Source organism: Vicia villosa, unplaced genomic scaffold (genome assembly GCF_029867415.1).
Source record: "Vicia villosa cultivar HV-30 ecotype Madison, WI unplaced genomic scaffold, Vvil1.0 ctg.001733F_1_1, whole genome shotgun sequence".
Lineage (NCBI taxonomy): Eukaryota > Viridiplantae > Streptophyta > Magnoliopsida > Fabales > Fabaceae > Vicia > Vicia villosa.
In genome coordinates, this window is record NW_026705712.1 from 184265 (window position 1) to 207519 (window position 23255).

Consider the following 23255-nt stretch of genomic DNA (forward strand, 5'->3'; position numbering starts at 1 on the left):
CACTTTTAATCCCTGCAGAGGGACAAAAAGTGAGTGCAAAAGTAATTTTATAGAAACTAAAAGTCAATATATTTTTTATAGGAATTAAAAGCCAAAATTAAAATATTTATAGGGACTAAAATTATATTTAACCCTTAAAAAAACTTAACCCTGCGAGTAATACACTATAAAAACAGTGGTGCAAATTGAAAAACTGTTTCTCGTTTCTTCATCGATTCATTCAGATCTGAAACATTGAACAAATAACCACACATTAATATCCAGTGTTCTTGCGTGTACATGAACGTGAATTAATGACGAATATGGATGTTGAATTATCAACTATAAAGAAATGGATCATACTGTATCCAGTTTACATAAATTCGAAAAAAACTGTAACCGAAGGAAGACGAATTTCCGTTTCCAAAGCATGTGAAAACCCTACATGCGTTGAAATCGGTGATTGCTGCTCTTTTCTTAAACTTCCATTTGCAATTGAGGTTCATTGCTCACTCTATCGAATCTACATTGATTTTGATTTTGAATTTGAATGTTTTATTGATGAAGATGAATGATTAGTGAAATGTGTTTGTTGTTAAGGGTAGATTGATAAGGCTTGTCCTCGTGATTTCATGCCAAGGGGGGAGTTAGGCTATGTTTGGGAGTTTGAAAGAGAAGGGAGAGGAGAGCTTTGTAAAATAGGAAGAATTGGGTGAAAAGGATAAAAAGATTTTGGGTACGAGGGTTTTGGAGGGTTTGAGTTTTTTCATAACACCAAAAACCCCCCATGAAATGGGGAGCTCAAAAATTGTATTGAAGGAGGGTTTTGGAGGATTTTGAAGGGTTTATATAAATTTTCCAAATATCTTTTAGGTTGTTATAGTAAATTAAAAATTTAGTAATGATAATGACTCTTTTATCATTCTAAACAAAATCATTTTTTTAAAAAATGTCAAATATTTTCCTATATTTTTTTAAAATTTCGTTTTTGGAAGCCTTCCTCTCCCCTCCTCTCCAAACTCCCAAACATAGCCTTAAGGTTTTGCTGAAAAGAGAAGATGGAACTCTTTGTAATTCTTCCATTTCATCCCGTAAGAGAAGATTCTCAATTTTATTTTTGTTTTCTTTTTAATATAAAATTGATAATTTTTTATGTCATGTTGGTTTATGTTAAAAGGAATGAAATTGATCTATTTTGAACAACTTGATTTTTTCTTTTGTTTGTGGAAAGATTAGCTAAGCATTTTTAACGGAGTTAGGAGTCATAGGGCTTGATTGGATTGACTTATTTGAGCTTATATACTGACATAAGTTTTGTGATACTGTTTGAGAGACTTTATCAAAACTGCTTATGATATTTTTCATAATTTTTTAACTTGTAAGATATATAAAACAATTTAAATTTATTTTAATCTTTTGTTGTTAAAATAGCTTATGCAAGTTTATTCATAAGCGTTTGTTTTGATAAACATTTGTGATATAAGCTGCAAATAAGTTCTGTATCCAAACAAGCGCTATGTTGATTTGCATCTCATGCTTTCAGGTAGGGGTGGCAAAACGGGTCGCCCGCCCCGCCAGCCCCGCCTTATGCCCGCCAAAAAACGAGCGGGGCGGGCATGCCCGCTGATCGGTCACCAATTTCACTTATACTCCGCAAATTATTTGGTAAAAATCGGTCATTTTGGTAACACTGTGAATGGTTTGTTCTTTGTTTTAAGTAGTTATTTCATGTTTTGTTAATCTAATTGTTAGTGGTAAATTTTAGTAGAATAGTTACTTTTAATCACTTTGTTGGTAGTTATTGGTTATTTCAGATATAAGGAAGAATCACCGAAAAAATGGGACGAGAACAGAAGAAAACAAAGCCAAAAATGCAAAGAAAGTAGCTGACGCGGGCGCCAGTGTCGTGGGACATGGCCATGTCAGCCAGAAAGAAGGAAAAAGAGTGATGTTGGAAGAAGGCAGAGGCTGACACGGGCGCCAGTGTCGTGGGACACGGCCGTGTCATCTGGTACATGGAAAATAGGCTTTTTGAAGAGAAAACAGAGGCTGACACGGGCGCCAGTGTCGTGGGACACGGCCGTGTCAGCTGATGCGGCCAGAAATTGTTTTTTTTAGCTGTTTCATTATTTCAAGTCTCATTAAGCGCGTTCTCGACTTTTTACATAAATGGAATGTAACCTAACACTACTTAGACCTAGTTTGAGAGTTTTTTGGATTATCTTGGATCATATTGAAGAATTCTACAGTGAAGAAGAGAAGCTAACAAGGGTTTCGGAGAACGGAGATTTTCAACGGCAATCGCAATTGAAGATCAAAGCTTTCCCCAATTTTTGTAATGTCTATCATCTTTATCTTTAGTTCTTTGAATATTACTATGAGTAGCTAAATCCCCCAATGCTAGGGGGTGTCCCTGAATTGCCATTGTTATGAACCAAATTTCTATCAATTTATGTTATTCAAGTTTTAATGAGTTTATCTTCATTGTGCAAAGTTTTTAATGCCTTATCTATCGGACAAATAGTTTTCGGATTTACGGTTGAGGTTTAGGTCGGACAAACCACTCAACGCATTTTGCACAATAATTCTTCGGTAAAAATTGCTTAGGAATGAGGATTTAACCATAGTAACCGTTTAATTCTTGATATTCATTATTATAGCACTTGTTGTTATTTTTAATAGCCAAGGAATTAGGATTAAAGATAAACAACAAAGGTTTTCCGTTAAGGAATTAAGGAAAACAACTCTTGAGATTCGGTAGTAGCTCATTATAACTATATTTCATAAATTGGGGAATACAGTTCATTGCGCGGCAATTTAAACACCTAACCTAGCATGCTTTCTCATATTGTCAAGAACCATTATTTTACTTTTGCTTTTATTAGTTATAATTAACATAATTTCTCAACAAACAAACAAATCCCATGATATTTTGTCCAATTGAATGATTGTGAAACTTGTATTCCCTACGCAGTCCGTTGCTAATATTTCGATCAAGTTTTTGGCGCCGTTGCCGGGGACTGCCAAAATATAAGTTTAATAATAATTCAATTGGATTTTTGTTGCTCTGCAACTAAAATTTTAATTTTCTGTTATTTTATTTGCTCACTACTAGTAATTGTCTAATCTTTGTATGCGAGGTAAGGCCTCAGCAGAATTTCTTTTTGACGCAGAACCAGAACGATCGTTGCGAGCTAGACTTCTAAAAGCAAGACAAGAAAGACCGGAAACATCAAAAGCAACACTGACAGTTTCTGAATCTGAAGAAGAGGAAGTATTTTCGGTTAATTTCGAACATTCAGACACCGAGTCTGAAACCATGGCTGCAGATCCACCTCCAGTGGAGAGACTTCTCGGTGACTATGGAGGATCAAATGCTCCAACTGGACGTTTGACAATAGTAAATCAACCGGTCAATGTTGCTCATTTTCAGTTGCACCCTTCAACGATCCAGCAACTCGAAAAGAGACCTTTTTCGGGAAAAATCAATGAAGATGCAAATAAGCATTTACAGAGATTTCTCACGATGACCACGTTGTTAAAAATTGAAGGACACTCTGAGGAAGCGAAAAAGTTGGTAATGTTTCCCTTTACCCTTTCAGAAGATGCTGAAGAGTGGTTCTACTCTTTACCTGCTGGGAGCATTACAACTTGGCAACAGATGGAGACGACATTTCTCAACGAGTATTTTCCTGCTTCTGTGTATATCCGTAAGAGGTATGACATAGTAAATTTTAAACAGAAGGAAGGAGAATCACTTGGAGATGCGTACAAGAGGTTTAAACGATTATTAGTTGCATGTCCTACTCACAATATGGATGCAACTGAACAGATGCAGAACTTTGTGAATGGCCTCAAGATGAAGACTAAGCAACTCATTGACACAGCTGCCGGTGGCTCATCTAATTTTACAACAGCCACTGGTATCAAGAAGATCATTGAAGCCATTGCTGCTAATGAGCATTTGTGTTAGACGCTGGCCTAAGGATCTAGAGGGGGGGTGAATAGATCCAACACAGTTTTTCCGGGATTTTTACAGACTATAGCGAAAGCTGTTCTGAATCGACTTGCGTCTATTCCGGACCGCTATTGCAAAGGGTTATATGTGTTACAAAACCACAAGATATTCGAAATTCCTGATAAGGAGATATGCTATCGAATCAATTCGTGTCACAACTGAATATCAATCAACTTCTAGATTGACAAACTTTAATTTACAATGCAGTAAGGTGGATTAAGCAAATAGACAAACACTTGGTGACAATATTCAAATTGATGCTAATTCAAGATGTGGTAAATTGTGATGTTTATGCAGAACTTTTAATTCACAATTTTAACACTTGAATCATTGATCAATTTAGCAATTATACCAATTATGAACAGAATGTAAATGAAAAAGTAAAAGTGACAAGAACACGATATTTGTTTAGGCAGTTCGACGATCGTCCTCGCTACGACTACGTCTGCCCCCAATTCCAAATTGAAATTGGGTAATCTTTCATTAATGTTGAAAGTAGTATATACAAAGAAGATAACAAAGCGATAAACGATAAACCAATTATGTCGATCCTTTGAATCTTCTTCCCCCTTAATCTTGAGCCAGATCAAGGTTATCCAAGAGCTTCACTTTGATTCCCTTCTGCAGTGTCTTGATTCCTTGAACTCCCCGTTCCTCAATCGTTACACTCAGCCGAATCCTCAATGAACGCCTCTTGATAAAAACCCCCAAGAACCACCCGTCGTGGAGGACAAAACCCGCAGATTTTATTCACCAACAAACCCCACAAACCTTCACCCACTAGGAATCTTCAATTCCGTTCCATGGACGTTATCGAACTCATCACTAACCCGCAACGCAAGAATGATTATGTGTAATTGTGTTGGAGATGATGAAGAACGAAGATGAGAAGCGTTTGTGTATCTTTCAGTCGTTGGTGTGTTGAATAATTACCCTTGCACAATATATATATGATTGCATAACAGTTAGAACCAAGAAAAACTGATTTTTGAACTTTCTTGATCAATTAGGTCGACCACTTGTAGTGCTTAGGTCGACCTAACAGAGCTTGCAGAATTTTGCTCCCAGTTAGGTCGACCTGTTGAAGGTGTAGGTCGACCAGAATCCTCTTCTGATGCATTCTGGGGACATTTTCACAGATTAGGTCGACCTAGTTGATGTGTAGGTCGACCTAACAGGCTGGTATGTAAAATTCATCAATTTAGGTCGACCTAAATGATGTGTGGGTCGACCTAGCAGGAGTATATGAATTTTTCTCCATTTTAGGTCGACCTGGGTTGATGGTAGGTCGACCTAGCTGTTGCTTTTCTGCATTCTTCTTGTTTTGCTTGTGTTGAGTCAACCTTTAATCATGTAAACATAATGGGTTGACCTATGAGTGATCAATGCTTGCTTTTCTTTAAGTTTTCTGCTTCCGTCTTGTTGTTTGAATGCTTATTTGAGTTTGCCATGAATCAAAAACATCTTTGAGTGTAATCTTGTATTCACATACTCCCCCTTTTTGATGATGGCAAACCATTCGTCTAAGCTTTGGAAGTAAATGATAAAGACTCAACAGAGCTCCCCCGTACATCCAGCATCTATCTCTCAACAGGGCAATCTCTCAACAAAGCTCCCCCGTACATCCAGCATCTATCTCCCCCTTTGTCAACATCAAAAAGAGAAAACAGGAGAATAGAAGAGTAACAGGAGGACCATAGATAACAATGCTAGCATGTACAGTATAGTAGATAAAAGGTAGTTAATGATAGCATGAGACACATATGTGAGCAAGAACAGTTTTTATGCATGAAGTCACTATAAGCATGTTAATTGATAGCATATTATAGTATCAATATTATTTTTGGAAGTGAACAACGATTACGTTACCGCTTTTTCAATATGACGCCTGGCTTGATGATGAACTACCTTTATGCTAAGAAAAATGTTAGCAAGAAAGATATGTATATACATAAAGTAAAGAAATAATATTAAGAGAAAACAAACGTAATTAGCCCAAATTAGAGATATCGAGTATCCCTAATTCCCTACGAATGTTGAAGTATTGCTCCGTTGCTAGAGGTTTGGTGAAGATGTCAGCTAGTTGCTTCTTGCTTTCTACATGTTCAAAAGTAACGTCTCCTTTCTCTACATGATCTCGTAGAAAGTGATGCCTTATTTCAATGTGTTTGGTACGTGAGTGTAAGACAGGATTTTTACTCAAGTTTATGGCGCTTGTGTTGTCGCACATGATAGGTATGCGATCAAGCTTAATACCAAAGTCAAGAAGTTGTTGCTTGAGCCATAATATTTGTGCACACCAGCTTCCAGCAGCTACATATTCTGCCTCAGCAGTGGATAATGCAACCGATACTTGTTTCTTACTATGCCAACTTATCAATGAGTTTGAGAATAGATGACACGTTCCACTAGTGCTTTTTCTATCGGATTTGCAGCCGGCAAAATCTGAATCGGAGAATCCTACCAAATGACACTCATTTCCTTTTGGATACCATAGGCCATATGTAGTAGTTCCACGTAAGTATCGCAGAATTCTTTTGACGGCTTTCAAGTGAGATTCTTTTGGGCAAGATTGATATCTTGCACACATACACACACTAAACATAATGTCTGGTCTTGAAGCAGTAAGATACAATAGTGAACCTATCATTCCTCGGTATAATTTCACATCAACCTCTTTACCTTTCTCATCTTTGTCTAGATTTGTATTTGTTGCCATAGGTGTGTCAATTTCCTTTGCTTCACTCATTCCAAATCTTTTGAGCAGCTCCGTACAATATTTAGTTTGATTCACAAACGTTCCATGACTGAGTTGCTTGATTTGTAGGCCAAGGAAGAAATTTAGCTCACCCATGAGACTCATCTCAAATTCACTCTGCATAAGCTTAGAAAAGTCTTTGACAAGTTTTGCATTGGTCGACCCAAATATAATATCATCTACATAAATTTGGACTAAGAGAATATCCTCATCTTTTCTTTTAATAAAGAGAGTAGTGTCAACTTTACCTCTAGAGTACCCTTGACTAAGGAGAAATTTTCTCAAACGTTCATACCAAGCCCGAGGGGCTTGTTTAAGACCGTATAGAGCACGTTTCAGCTTATAGACATGAGTTGGATACATGTAATTTTCAAAGCCGGGTGGCTGAGCAACATAGACTTCTTCATTAATATAGCCATTTAGAAAGGCACTCTTAACATCCATTTGGAATAGTTTGAAGTCTTTAGAACAAGCATAAGCAAGTAAGAGGCGAATAGCTTCGAGACGTGCTACCGGAGCGTATGTCTCTTCATAATCAATACCTTCCTCTTGATTATAACCTTGGGCAACTAATCTAGCTTTGTTTCTAGTAATAACACCGTTTTCATCAAGTTTGTTACGAAAAACCCATCTAGTGCCTATTACTTGATGATCTCCCGGATGAGGGACTAAGTCCCAAACATCATTCCGTTTAAATTGGTTTAATTCTTCTTGCATGGCCATTAGCCAATGCTCATCAAGTAATGCATCCTTAGCGTTTTTCGGCTCAACTTGTGAAACAAAAGCAAAATGATGACAGAAGTTACTTATCTTTGAGCGTGTTGTAACGCCCCTTGAGATGTCTCCTATTATATTGTCAATTGGATGGTCTTTCACGTTTGTCCAGGCTTTGTGAAGTTCTTCATTGTTTGAGATGCTTTCTTTTTCATTTTCATTGTGAGACTCATCTTTCTCTCTCTCAGCATCTTTCTTTACAATACTTTCATCCTCATCTTCCTTATCCTTGACAATGTCTTCAGTGGATGGACCTGCATCATTAAATGAAAGACCTTTCTCGACATATTTTGCATAAGATTCATCAAAAGAAACGTGTACTGACTCTTCTACTATAAGTAATCTCTTATTATATATTCGATATGCTTTGCTAGATTGTGAGTAACCAAGGAATATGCCCTCATCAGCTTTAGCATCGAATTTGCCAAGATTATCCTTACCATTGTTCAAAACAAAACACTTGCAACCGAATACATGGAGATGAGATACATTTGGTTTTCTACCTTTTAGTAATTCATAGGGAGTTTTGTTCAGTATAGGACGTATTGTTATCCTATTCAAAACATAACATGCCGTACTAATCGCGTCAGCCCAGAAATACTTTGGTAGATTACCCTCATTCAGCATTGTTCTTGCCAGCTCCTCTAGAACCCGATTTTTACGTTCAACTACTCCGTTTTGTTGAGGTGTTCTAGGAGCTGAAAAGTTATGCTCAATTCCATGTTTATCACAGTATTTTTCAAAAAGAATGTTTTCAAACTCTCCACCGTGATCACTTCGAATTGCAACTATTTTGTTGTTCATTTTGTTTTGACATAATCTTGCAAATTGTGTGAAAGCTGGAAAAGTTTGATCCTTACTAGGTAGAAAGATTGTCCAACAAAATCTCGAGTAATCATCGACAATGACAAAACCATAGGTGTTTCCACCTATGCTTTTAGTCCTTGAAGGGCCAAAGAGATCCATGTGTAGTAGTTCAAGAGGGCGTGATGTTGAGACCACATTCTTTGATTTAAAAGAGATTTTTGTTTGCTTTCCCTTTTGACACGCATCACATAGATGATCTTTTGAAAACTTCATCTTAGGTAAGCCGATTACTAAATCTTTTGAGACAACTTTATTAAGTAAGTCAAAATTTATGTGGGCGAGACGTCTATGCCAAAGCCATGAGTCATCGCCTAGAGCAACTAGACACTTGGTACTAGACTTAGATACCTCATCCAAGTTTAACATGTAGATGTTGTTTACTCTTAAGCCCTTAAACATAATGTCTCTTTTCTTAGTATGTTCTATTGTGCATCCAAAATTTGTAAACATTACTTTGAAATCTTTGTCGCACAATTGACTTATACTTAAAAGATTATGTTTAAGACCTTCTACTAGCAGCACATCAGTTATAGTAGTGGTAGAAGGGTTACCTACACTTCCTTTACCAAGTATGGCTCCCCGATTGTTATCTCCATAGGTGACATACCCCTTTTTCTTTGCTTTAAACTCAACAAAAAGAGATAGGTCTCCAGTCATGTGTCTTGAACATCCACTATCAAGGAACCACAACCTTTCGGCAATGTCAAGACACTTTTCCTGCAGGATTAATTTAAGGAGGGAGGTCCCCAATTTTCATTGGGTCCTTGGTAGTGAGTACACAATTTGTTGCACTTAGGCAACCATTGAAATACTCCTTTAGGAACTAAAATTCTCCTAAATTTGCATTTTTCAATGGTATGTCCCTTTTTGCAACAATAATGACAGGTAATATGATGAGAATATGGAGTTTTGCTAGTTGATACTTTTGGTACAAAAGTGTATTTACTATATAAAGGAGTATACGATCTTTTGAACTTGTTTGGATCAACCGCAAAAGTCACTTTTGGTTGTAGAGCCTTGTCTAACTTGGCTTTTAGATCTCTTACTTCTTTTTGCCAAATGTGACATGTCTCACAACCAAACCATGATGTGGGATCTATTTCAACTTTATCCTTTTGAATGTCTAGCATAGATTGTTTTAAAGCTTCCATATCCTTTTCGGTTTTCTCAATTTTTGATTCAAGATATGAAAATATTTTCTTATTTGAGGCCAAAAGTTTGAAAGCTTTAATTGCATCTCTATGTAATTCTTCAAAAGCAAGTTTTAGTTGAGAATGAGATACCTTATCTACGAGTTCAGGTTTAAGATGACTTACAGCTTTCTTTTTCTTGTTTTGATGAGCCATGAAACATAGGTTTGCTGATTCTTCTTCATCGCTTGATGAGCTTTCACTAGATGAATCACTTTCCCATGCTATGTAAGCTCTTTTAGATTTGTTATGACCTTTGCTTTGGTTCTTCTCCATTTCTTTCTTAAGATATGGACAATCCGGTTTGTAGTGACCGGCTTTCCCACAATTGAAGCAAAGACCTTTGATCTTTCCTTTGTTGTCGTCATCTTGTTTGAACATGTTTGATTGCTTTCTATAGTTGATCAAGCCTTTGTCGGAATGTTTTGCTCCATTTTTCTTTAGATATTTGTTGTATCTTCGCACAAACAGTCCCATTTCCTCATCATCGGAGTCTTCGTCATCACTTGTGTCACTATCCTTTGGCTCTCGTTTTGAGGTCTTGGAGCTCGAAGCTTTTAGAGCTATTGACTTCTTCTCTACCTCTTTCTCCATGTTCTTTTCTTTCTTTGTCCTCTTCTCATGCATGTCAAGGCATTTAAGATGTTGTTCATGTTCCTCTAGTTTACCAAAAAGAGTGGTAATGTCTAAAGTGTTGAGATCATTTGCTTCCTTAATTGCTGTAACTTTGGGTTGCCATTCCCTGTTCAAACACCTTAAGATTTTGTTAGTAGCAACTGCATTGGAAACAGGTCTATCAAGAGAATTTAATCGATTTTTCAGGTGAACGAATCTTTTCTGCATACTTTTGATGGTTTCACCATCTTCCATGTGAAAAAGTTCGAACTCTTGAGTTAGCGTATTGATCCTAGCTAGTTTGACATCATCCGTTCCCTCGTGGGCAACTTGCAATGTGTCCCACATAGCTTTAGCTGATCTACAATGGGAAACGCGATAGTATTCATCAACTCCTAGAGCTGAGATTAGAATGTTTCTCGCTTTCCAATCGTATGCATATTTCTTTTCATCTTCAGCATTCCAAGTATCTTCTGGTTTTGGAACAACTGCACCAGCTGCATTTGTCATGGTGATCTGGAATGGACCATTGACAATAGCTGTCCAGATGTTCCTATCAATTGCATTGATATGGACACACATACAATCCTTCCAATAGCCGTAGTTTTCGCCGTTGAAAACTGGAGCTCTATTATGAGCCCCTTTAGGTCCGGAAGCCATCTTTCCAATAAGTGTTTCACGTAGCACGGAATAAACCAGAGCTCTTGATGCCACTTGTTAGACGCTGGCCTAAGGATCTAGAGGGGGGGTGAATAGATCCAACACAGTTTTTCCGGGATTTTTACAGACTATAGCGAAAGCGGTTCTGAATCGACTTGCGTCTATTCCGGACCGCTATTGCAAAGGGTTATATGTGTTACAAAACCACAAGATATTCGAAATTCCTGATAAGGAGATATGCTATCGAATCAATTCGTGTCACAACTGAATATCAATCAACTTCTAGATTGACAAACTTTAATTTACAATGCAGTAAGGTGGATTAAGCAAATAGACAAACACTTGGTGACAATATTCAAATTGATGCTAATTCAAGATGTGGTAAATTGTGATGTTTATGCAGAACTTTTAATTCACAATTTTAACACTTGAATCATTGATCAATTTAGCAATTATACCAATTATGAACAGAATGTAAATGAAAAAGTAAAAGTGACAAGAACACGATATTTGTTTAGGCAGTTCGTCGATCGTCCTCGCTACGACTACGTCTGCCCCCAATTCCAAATTGAAATTGGGTAATCTTTCATTAATGTTGAAAGTAGTATATACAAAGAAGATAACAAAGCGATAAACGATAAACCAATTATGTCGATCCTTTGAATCTTCTTCCCCCTTAATCTTGAGCCAGATCAAGGTTATCCAAGAGCTTCACTTTGATTCCCTTCTGCAGTGTCTTGATTCCTTGAACTCCCCGTTCCTCAATCGTTACACTCAGCCGAATCCTCAATGAACGCCTCTTGATAAAAACCCCCAAGAACCACCCGTCGTGGAGGACAAAACCCGCAGATTTTATTCACCAACAAACCCCACAAACCTTCACCCACTAGGAATCTTCAATTCCGTTCCATGGACGTTATCGAACTCATCACTAACCCGCAACGCAAGAATGATTATGTGTAATTGTGTTGGAGATGATGAAGAACGAAGATGAGAAGCGTTTGTGTATCTTTCAGTCGTTGGTGTGTTGAATAATTACCCTTGCACAATATATATATGATTGCATAACAGTTAGAACCAAGAAAAACTGATTTTTGAACTTTCTTGATCAATTAGGTCGACCACTTGTAGTGCTTAGGTCGACCTAACAGAGCTTGCAGAATTTTGCTCCCAGTTAGGTCGACCTGTTGAAGGTGTAGGTCGACCAGAATCCTCTTCTGATGCATTCTGGGGACATTTTCACAGATTAGGTCGACCTAGTTGATGTGTAGGTCGACCTAACAGGCTGGTATGTAAAATTCATCAATTTAGGTCGACCTAAATGATGTGTGGGTCGACCTAGCAGGAGTATATGAATTTTTCTCCATTTTAGGTCGACCTGGGTTGATGGTAGGTCGACCTAGCTGCTGCTTTTCTGCATTCTTCTTGTTTTGCTTGTGTTGAGTCAACCTTTAATCATGTAAACATAATGGGTTGACCTATGAGTGATCAATGCTTGCTTTTCTTTAAGTTTTCTGCTTCCGTCTTGTTGTTTGAATGCTTATTTGAGTTTGCCATGAATCAAAAACATCTTTGAGTGTAATCTTGTATTCACAATTTGGAATTATATGACCGTATTGTAAGCCAGTCGGAAGGGATGATTGATTTAAAGTTGGCTAATCAAGTTGTGAAAATGGAAGACCAAATTGCAGCTGAAGTCGAGAGAAGACTCAAGAAGATGACTGTTGAGACTCAAACTGTGGCTCAAGTTCAACCGGCTCAAACAGTCAGTTGTGAGATTTGTAATGGCCCTCACCAAACTGTGTATTGTTTTGCAACTCCTCAACAAATTGAAGAGATCAAGTTCTTGAAGCAGAATAATCCTTATTCTAACGCCTATAATCCGGGATGGAAGAATCATCCAAACTTCTCATGGAAAGATCAACAACAAGTTCCTCAGAAGGCAGAATGGGAAGTAGCTATTGAGAGACTGGCCGGACAATGTTCTTAGTTTCAAGAAGAGACAAGAAATAACCATAGGAACACAACAGCTTCAATCAAAAATCTGGAAGTTCAAGTGGGTCAGATAGCACATCATCTCACTCTACAAGCACAAGGCACTCTTCCAAGCTCAACTATGGCAAATCCAAATACCAAGAGAAAATTAATGTTGTCTCAACAAGAAGTCAGAAAGCACCAGAGCCTGAAGTAGAAGAGGAAATAAATGACAATTTAGTCATAGAGGTAGATCTGGAAGTGAGAGAAAATCCGAAAGAACCCGAAGTAGTGGTACCACCGGTTAAGCCACTTGAAGAGAAAAATAAGAAAGAAACTAAATCGGCGATCAAGCTACCTTTCTCCTCCAGAGTGACAAAGAAAGATTCAAAAGAGAAAGACTTTGAGAAGTTTATTGCAATGTTCAAAAAGTTGGAGATCAACTTACCTTTCTTTGAAGCACTTGAAAATGTGCCTGCATACAAGAAATTCATGAAGGAGGTAATTTCAAAAAAAAGGTTAGTGGGAGATGAAACAGAAATTGTGACTGAAAAGTGTGGTAGAGTCTCGCCAGCAAGGAAGATCTCCATTAAGAAGAAAGACCCTGGAGTGGTGGCAATACCGTGCACCATCAATGACAGAGTGTTCAAGAAGGTGTTAATTGATTCTGGTTCTAGTGTGAGTTTGATGCCATTGTCCATCTTCAAAAAGCTGGAGATTGGAAAAATAAGCGAGAGTGAAACAAAGTTGAAATTCGCTGATCACACTATTAAGAAGTCATATGGGATAGCTGAAGATGTAATTGTAGAGATTGACAAGTTTGTCTACCTAGTTGATTTCCACATCATGGACATTCTTGAGGATGAAGAGACTCCAATCCTTCTTGGGCGACCATTTATGCTTACTAGTCGCTGCAATTTGGATATTGAAAAAGGGGAACTCGTAGTTAAATCATTTGATGAGGAGGTAACACTGAAGGTGTTAGAAGTAAAAAAACAAGCTGCTGGTGGAAATAATCAATCTAAAGTTGGTATAATCAGAAGTGAGGGAGCCAGCAAAAGTCCACATCATCCCGAAAAAGTTTCAAGTATCATCTCTAAGGTGGCCTCAGCTCTTACACCTATAAAAATTCCTGCAGTAATTCAAGAAATCAAGAAGAAGAAAACAGTGGAAAGCAAAGGTGAGACGATTAAAGTGGGTAGTAACTTGAAGAGAAAAGTGGTTCATACTTCTCTACTTCATAATTTTGTCGTTGCGGAAGTGACAAGCAACCAAGTTTGGAGGAGGAAGTACCCTCCTTAATAAAGGGTATTGGACCGTCGAGCCATGCGACGTTAAACGAAGCGCTTCGTGGGAGGCAACCCACAGTTTTAATAATGCGGTTTACTTTTTGTTTTGTTTTCAGGAAAAAAAAGGTGGGTCTCTCCGGTGAAAGCTAGGAAGCGGCAGCTGGAGTCGCAATACCCTCTGTGAGTTCACCCTCACTATCTTGAATTTAAACATTGAGGTCAATGTTTGGTTCAAGTGTGGGGGGGTTTTATTGCTTTCAGTTTTTAGTTTCAGTTATTCTTGTTTGTTTTAGTTATTTGTGTTTAATGTTGACCTTCCAGTGTTATAGATTGATGTGCTTTATTGGATGATTGATGGAGTAGTAAAGAAAGGATGAACGAGACAACCCAATCTTGCACCAAAAGGCATCCCTGAAAGTTAATACAAACGAAAGAAGTAGTTGGACGCAACTTGATGAGACCGGTCTAAGATTGAAAGCTGGTACATACGAACCGGAAAAGAAGCGACATTACACAATAAGCACTCGGGATCCTGTAAGCTATGCCCAACATGGTGAGATCATAAAAAGCCAGAAATTTATCATCATGAGAGAGTAGTCAGGTATGACTTTATCACTTTGAATTTGCGTAAGTTCTACTCATATGACACTACATGATAACACACACTGAGGCACGTTTTTTCTGTTTCCCCTTGAGCCTTTCTAGCCGTCCCTTATTTATTTTTACCCATTGCAAACCCCTTTGAGCCTGTATCCCTTGTTTGTTTTTTTTAAAAAAAAAAACCGCATATATTACCCCTTGGCCAAAAAGAAAAAAAAAATAAATATTCCCTTTTACCTGTGCTCGGCATAAACGTTGTGGATGTAGAAATTGTGCAAAATTCTAAGTTTGGGGTGGTGAACCTTATACAAAAAGGGCAAGTGTGAAAAAAAAAATGTGGAGACTCGTAAATGCTCCGAAAAAAAAGAGAGAGAAAAAATATATAGAACTCATAAAAACACACTTGTCCCGACTAAATGACTTGGTTACATTTGAAACACTCGAATAATTGAGTGAAGTTAAAGAGTCAATGTTAAACCCCATCGTATTAAAATAAGCACAATGACAAGAAAGACAACATGAGTGCCGAGCCCCCAAAACTTTTGTGTATCCGTTTCCTTGTTTATCCCACCTGTCCTAAGCCCCGTTACAACCCAAAGACCTCAAAAAGTGTGTGTAAAGTGTTTGTGTATGAAAGTAGAATTTGTTCAAATTTAAAAGTTGATATTGCATATCGTGACTTATGAGTGAATTGCTTTTAACCGTGAGAGACTTGGTGAGAAGTGTGAAAAAGCTTACAGGTGAAGGAGAATTTTAATGTGAAAATGGAGCGGAAAATTCGGGGAGTAAAAGCTAGCACGATAGACCGGAAGGGTGGAAGTCGAGTTGTGAAAAACACGGTTGTATTGTGGAAGCATAAATTTAGGGGTGACCTTTGTTTGATGTCTCAGGCATTGCTTGAGGACAAGCAACGAGCTAAGTTTGGGGTTGTGATCGGTCACCAATTTCACTTATACTCCGCAAATTATTTGGTAAAAATCGGTCATTTCAGTAACACTGTGAATGGTTTGTTCTTTGTTTTAAGTAGTTATTTCATGTTTTGTTAATCTAATTGTTAGTGGTAAATTTTAGTAGAATAGTTACTTTTAATCACTTTGTTGGTAGTTATTGGTTATTTTAGATATAAGGAAGAATCACCGAAAAATGGGACGAGAACAGAAGAAAACAAAGCCAAAAATGCAAAGAAAGTAGCTGACGCGGGCGCCAGTGTCGTGGGACATGGCCATGTCAGCCAGAAAGAAGGAAAAAGAGTGATGTTGGAAGAAGGCAGAGGCTGACACGGGCGCCAGTGTCGTGGGACACGGCCGTGTCATCTGGTACATGGAAAATAGGCTTTTTGAAGAGAAAACAGAGGCTGACACGGGCGCCAGTGTCGTGGGACACGGCCGTGTCAGCTGATGCGGCCAGAAATTGTTTTTTTAGCTGTTTCATTATTTCAAGTCTCATTAAGGGCGTTCTCGACTTTTTACATAAATGGAATGTAGCCTAACACTACTTAGACCTAGTTTGAGAGTTTTTTGGATTATCTTGGATCATATTGAAGAATTCTACGGTGAAGAAGAGAAGCTAACAAGGGTTTCGGAGAACAGAGATTTTCAACGGCAATCGCAATTGAAGATCAAAGCTTTCCCCAATTTTTGTAATGTCTATCATCTTTATCTTTAGTTCTTTGAATATTACTATGAGTAGCTAAATCCCCCAATGCTAGGGGGGTGTCCCTGAATTGCCATTGTTATGAACCAAATTTATATCAATTTATGTTATTCAAGTTTTAATGAGTTTATCTTCATTGTGCAAAGTTTTTAATGCCTTATCTATCGGACAAATAGTTTTCGGATTTACGGTTGAGGTTTAGGTCGGACAAACCACTCAACGCATTTTGCACAATAATTCTTCGGTAAAAATTGCTTAGGAATGAGGATTTAACCGTAGTAACCGTTTAATTCTTGATATTCATTATTATAGCACTTGTTGTTATTTTTAATAGCCAAGGAATTAGGATTAAAGATAAACAACAAAGGTTTTCCATTAAGGAATTAAGGAAAACAACTCTTGAGATTCGGTAGTAGCTCATTATAACTATATTTCATAAATTGGGGAATACAGTTCATTGCGCGGCAATTTAAACACCTAACCTAGCATGCTTTCTCATATTGTCAAGAACCATTATTTTACTTTTGCTTTTATTAGTTATAATTAACATAATTTCTCAACAAACAAACAAATCCCATGATATTTTGTCCAATTGAATGATTGTGAAACTTGTATTCCCTACGCAGTCCGTGAGTTCGATACTAGGTATAAACCTCTTTTTAAAACTACATTGATGAAAAATAGTACACTTGCTAATATTTCGATCACCCGCCAAGTAAAATGGGCATCAAAATCATGTCCGCCCCGCCAAGATGGAGGGTTGGCGGGCGGCGGACTTACCCGCCTATTTTTACTTATATTTTTTTTAATAGATTAATATGCTTTTTTTTACCTTTTAATTAAACTTTTCACTTATTTTTTAAAACAATTTTTTATAAAAGTAATTTTTTAACAAATTTATTCTAAAAAATATTACATATAGTTATAAATAAATGTATAAAATAAACCATCAAGAATTGCAATTACTAGAATTAACTAAAAATATAGTGAGTTTTGGAGGAGGAGCGGGTTTTGGCGATCGACGGGTATGGCGGGCAGCAGGTTTTGGCGGGGCGGACTTTGGCGAGCGGCGAGCCTAGAATCCCAACCCAACCCGCCAATTTTGGCGGGTGCGCAGGCGGCCCGGCGGGCCCCGGCCCGTTTTGCCACCCCTACTTTCAGGCATGAATGTTGATGTAAAATACAATTATTGAAGGTAGTAATTTCTAATTTTTGATATGTTAATCCAACATGGAAATTAGGTTGGCACTGAGTCATTATAGACGTGTCATAAGTTGTTTTTCATAAAGTTTTTCAAACAATGTCATAATGTTTTTCAAATGTGTCACAAAAAATTAGCATAGTATTATGAGCTTATATATGTGTAGAAATTAGGACGTGGGACTAATGCTTATAAGAGCATGTATCTATCCAAATCATTAATCTTGAAATCTTAATAATTTCTTATAATTTTTTTTGGAACAAAACGATACAACAATAGAAACAGTGTCAGGCCGTGCCTATCCGATAGGAGTAGGAAAAATAGGGAACAAATATTTACTGGAATTGTGGATTATCCCATGATGGGAGTGGAGAAAAACATCAGAATGCTCTTTTGTTAGTGTAACTCCACAATCCAGAGCAATGTTACTTGAAGTAGTATTCTGAAATAATGAAGAACTCATTGAGTTTTTTCCTCTTTGAGAATGGAAAAGGTGTTCACGTTTTCAGTTCAAAGTTGACAGTGTTTTTTTCCTATGCTTTTTAAGGAAGATATAAGTAATGCTAAGAAATTGTCTTTTTCTTACTCCATGGACACTGGTTTATATTTCTTAGAATTTGAATTAAGTCTAACAGAACTCTACAAAACTGATATAATGAGTCTGAAATATGTCTCATCATTGTTGATATGATATTTTTGCAGGAAAGCAACTAATGCTTCGTGTTGCTGAGATGGTACCAAAACATCATGGAAGGACTAAGAAGCAGGAGACTGTATCAGCATCAAGCACCGCTCCTTCCAACAAATCCGGGAAGGGTGGAAAAAAGAGGAGATGATATTATATGAAAGATTGTTACAACATATTGGAATCAATCTCTTGTAGGATAAATTATTTCTTTTGAAGTGCATAATTTATTCTAATCCCCAACTAAGTTGAAACTTGATAACAGTTTCTCTGTGCTAGTCAAAGCCAAGTGCAATACAATTATACAAAAGTGTTTTTTATTGTTGTCTTTGAAAATGCACTATTCATAGTTGATAGATTTTGATGTGTGTATGATACTGGCAAAAAGAAAGACTTGAACCAATATCTAACACTATCAATATAAATATTAAACTGTGTGGCACAATTATTTCTGTAATAATATGTCATTTGTTGATTGGTTTAGTTCACTCATGTAAACATGATCTACTTAAGAATTTCTCGTAGAAAAGATTGTTAAGAAATAGATATTTGAAAATACTGATATGGATTTCCATTGAACTTGCTTCATTAGTGTAATTTAGTCCCTGCTTAGCCCCTCTTGCTAGCAATTTACCGGAAGGTTTGTTTAGGTAAAATGACATAGAATAAAGCATCCAGATTCTTATGTAAAATCACGAGTCTATCATGGAAGTGATTCCCTAACTTTTGAGTGGGAACTGCACTATGCAGTTCGCACGTTTTGGTTCATTTGATAAATCAAACCATGCATGTGGTGCCATGTGGCTGCACTGAAACACACATTATCGCGAAATGAATTGAACCAAGGACCCATTTTTTCCGTGACCTATAAAGCCATCTCGCCTCGACATCCAGTTTGGCTCCTCCAGCCTTTATTGATCTCGGCCTACCGTTGATAATCATTGACCATTGACAATGATTAACTACTGAGCATTGTCACCACTCACTGTCATACATTTTTGCTCTTCTCACCACTCACTGTCATACTTATAGATGTGTTTTGGTTGATGTTAGGAGTTGCCTAATGTTAATTAGCTGGAGTTTTAGATTAGTAATTTGGGAGGAAGTGGTAGAAGATGAGATGCAAGGAAAAAAAATATGGCGGCAACAAAGACCGAGGGGAAGAAACAATGTTCTGTATTTTTCTTTTTTTTTTTTTCAAAATCACCGAGGTTGCCGCATGGCATCCTGTCTGTCAACTGTTGGATTTATCAATCGAACCAAAACGAGTGAACTACAAAGTGTAGTTTGCGTTCAAAAGTCAGAGAATTTGCTTGCGTCTATCACAAGTTAGTTATATTTTTTTAGAAATGCATGCTTTGTAATTCATACACTGTAGTCAGAGATTTCCTGGCATGGTAGAACCGCCAACAATATCATAATGTATTATAGTTACCATATGTTCCCTTAAAGAAGACTGTTATAGGTTTAAAAAAAGCATAATTTTCTGGTCAAGCCTTCAAGGAAAGCAGTATCAATATCATTACCAGCAAAAGGTTCCAAAAAGCAAGCAAGAACTTATAAAAATCAAGCATACAAGAAAATTTCTATTTTTTCTATGATCCTTAAACATTTGGAACAACGATGGTGATCTCATTTGCATCGACGCGTCGGAGGAATGTTTGTAACTGTTGTGTACAATAACAAGGCTAAAAGTCTTCAATAGTTAGCATGGCTTCTAAATTATAGGTCACATTGGGATAAATGATAATGCATGTTTGGCATGCATAAAAAGTCTCTTCTGCCCATGCTACAAAGATGTTCCTTCCAATCTTGACTTGGTATATCCCAGACTAATTAGTTTCCGTATCAATATTTTTTCAGCTTCTATCTGCAATCCATGAAAGTTGGAAATCAAGATTCAATTTAAAAGTGATGTTGAAAACCAATATTGAATTTAAAAATCAATGTATGTGAATAGCGATGAAATATAAAGTAGAACTGCGAGCAAGGCTCCCTATTGTGAAATCCTGTTCCAAGAACCAGTTATCTCAAAAACCAGTTTTAGCATAGAATCCGTTTTCAAATTTGAATTGAAATCTGGTTTTTGGCATAGAATCTCAGACTTAGAAAAATCTTATGGGATACTCCATATTAATCCTGACTTGTTTGATAAACAAATTTGAGCAAGATTTGTATAAAAGGTTAATTAATTAAAATGATCATTCCTTATAAAAATTATACAAACAGAAAAGTTGTGTAAACTAGAGAGAATTCACACTTAATCATACAAACTGCAAGTTTGAATTTGGAAATTTTGCATCCAAAGAGCAAAGCAATAAAGCCAGTCCTCTACTATTTGCCAAGGTAGAGTTCCACTTCTAAAGCCATCTGACCAAGCTGTTGTAAGAAGGGCAGAGAAAGCACAGGAGAGGTTAACCGACCAAAGGTGCTTCAAACAACCAGAATCATTGTTAAGTGGAAAAAGATAGATGGTCCACAGTGCCGGGTTAACCACTTGACGCCCAGCCCAAATGCAAAGAACAGTTTTAGGAAACGGAAAGATAATATCACGGTTTCATGGAGTCAGATGCACTACATATAAGAGGCAGCTTAAAACAGTTGGCCAACTTGTGACATTAATCAGTAAGACCCATATTACTGTAAAGGTACACAAGCTGGGTGAGCAGGTTAAGTAGGTAGTTAGGGAAAACAGGGTATTTTGCCTATAAAACATAATTAGGAAGAAGGATGAGAGGAACGGCATTCATTTGGTAATTATGTCCTGCACTAAGGAGAGATCAGACTCTCTAATAATCTAAATGCATAACATCATTTCAACACAGGGTTCTTTCTTTTCATCTACTATAGCATTTCATTCCTATCACAGAACATATATGGAAGCAAGAAAACCATTTACAAGGAGCATAGACAACTTCCCCAAACTAAATGCCAAGCATGAGTGAGTGAGAGAGAGTGAACAGACCTCAACCATGGGACTATTTTTCGGAATATTGCAAGCCATAATTATATTGAGACCAGTTTTCAACACTGATAAACAAACAAACAAATAATGTTAACATCCAACCCCGAGAAACAATTTCTCAAAACACAAAACAGCATAACAAATTACCTAATCGCCGAGCAATCCCAGAACCTGTATTATCCGAATTCCCTCCAAGTATAGAAGTTACAGAAACCACATTGTTCTGCAACCATCAACACAAAACCAAATCACAATCCATACATCAATAATCACCAAAAACACTCACAAAACCAATAACTATCTTACAAAAAATATTCAAACTCACCGGCCGAGTCGAAGCCGCAGCATAAACCAGTCCCAATTTCGCAGAGTTATACCCAATCCACACAAATATCTATCTATCACAAAAATTCATATTCAAAATAATTAAAAGATAACAACTTTGATTGAAGAAACTAGGGTTTGAAAAGGGAAAAACACCTGTTTGGGAAAGCGAGTGATCTGAAAATGGAGGCTAGCATCGTTGACAAGTTCAGTGAAGGAAGTGAACTGCAATTGGCTCTGAGTATGTGAACCATGCTCGTTTTCTTTCTCATTCAGTTTCATTTCTTCGATTTCTTTCTCTAATTCTTCTGAATTCATTGAACCCGAAACCCTAACTTCTTCAACCAGCTCAAGCTTTTAGCACAGTTTGGGGGCAAGTGAGAAAAAGAATATATATAGAACAAATTTAAATTTTTTAAAATATCATTATAATAGTTCATTTATTTTTTAAATTGAATTTTTGAAAAAAAGTATACCTTGTCAACCTGGCGTGACATGTAGGCATTTTTTAAAATATTGACTCAACGCATTAATTAAAATCGCGTTATTCTGTTTCTAAGGTTTTATCATCATCATTTCTTGGTTGCATTTTTTCATCTGAGACACGTGTTGTCGCCCGGATGATTTATTTATGCTATAATATTTTATGAACGATACGAAAAATATGAAATAAAAAAGTTTAACCTAATTGCATATATACAATAGAAATTAATCATTTAAAAAAATTACTAATAAAATATTAGTAATATGAAAATTAGGTTCTGAGTTAAATTAAAGATTCATAAAAAAATTTAAGATAAGTCAAGAAAACAATAGCAAAATAGGGTCGAGTATTGAATAAAAATAAATTGAAAGGAATGGATATGGATATGGGTCACTATAGGTTAAAGAATAAAAAAATATATAATGTGTTGATAGTGACCCGTGACAAATAAAATTTTTAATTTTATTAAAATTTAAAAAATAAATTATTAGTATTTTTAATGATAAGAAATAAATAGAGAAAAAAAATTAAAATGATAGTTTGAAAGTGTTAAAAAAGAAATGTGATATAATTATGTTTGTCATTGAGTGTATGTAATATTTAATAGTGATATAATTATTAATTTTGAAAAATGAATTTCATTTGTCATACAGAAATCTATTATAAATATATAAAAACTAAAGTACTTGGTTATTACACTTTAATCCATCTTATTAAAATTTAAATTAGGCTAATTTTAAGGATAAAACTGACTTATTACAAAATGCTGGCTTAATATTGATTTGGTCATTAATGCTGCTTATGTGTCGCACCATAATTTTTTATTGTAATTTTTATTTAATTATTTAAACTATTTAATAAAGGACTGCTACACGTATTTAATTTAAATCAATTGTACTTGCACTGGTAACTGCAAAGACTTAATAATTCAATACCTTTTTTGAAAAAACACAACTTCCAAACATCTTTCAACTTTCCATATCCATCATTAGCACCCATAAATATGAATGCAATATCTCCTCAAATCCTAAACTTCCCTTCCTCCAAACTGTGCAATCAGGTTTTCTAATTTTTCTTCTTCTTTTGAGTATGTTGTCGTTTCAATTCGCAAGCTGAAACAGTTTAACCCAGGTTTTTTCTTATTGGTGTATTTGTTTTTGTTACAGAGAGAAGCAATTAATCAATAAAAATCTCTTTTTGCTTATTCGTGTTTGTGATT

The 23255-nt window shown here is 36.5% G+C and overlaps 2 protein-coding genes across 2 annotated transcripts; one reads left to right on the forward strand and one right to left on the reverse strand.

Annotated features, from left to right (window-relative positions):
• Nucleotides 1-302: 302 nt before the first annotated feature.
• LOC131636437 (signal recognition particle 19 kDa protein-like) lies at nucleotides 303-18414 on the forward strand. The gene is made up of 4 exons (XM_058907048.1): nucleotides 303-479; nucleotides 585-625; nucleotides 1012-1070; nucleotides 18281-18414. Exons 1-4 carry the CDS (start codon nucleotides 303-305, stop codon nucleotides 18412-18414), a joined length of 411 nt encoding a protein of 136 aa, XP_058763031.1.
• A 1290-nt stretch (nucleotides 18415-19704) lies between these two features.
• Nucleotides 19705-21917, reverse strand: LOC131636433 (uncharacterized). Its single transcript, XM_058907041.1, has 5 exons — nucleotides 21709-21917; nucleotides 21554-21622; nucleotides 21376-21451; nucleotides 21229-21293; nucleotides 19705-20133 (listed from the first exon to the last, which is right to left on the reverse strand). Exons 1-5 carry the CDS (start codon nucleotides 21868-21870, stop codon nucleotides 20053-20055), a joined length of 453 nt encoding a protein of 150 aa, XP_058763024.1. The 5' UTR covers nucleotides 21871-21917; the 3' UTR covers nucleotides 19705-20052.
• Nucleotides 21918-23255: the final 1338 nt, after the last annotated feature.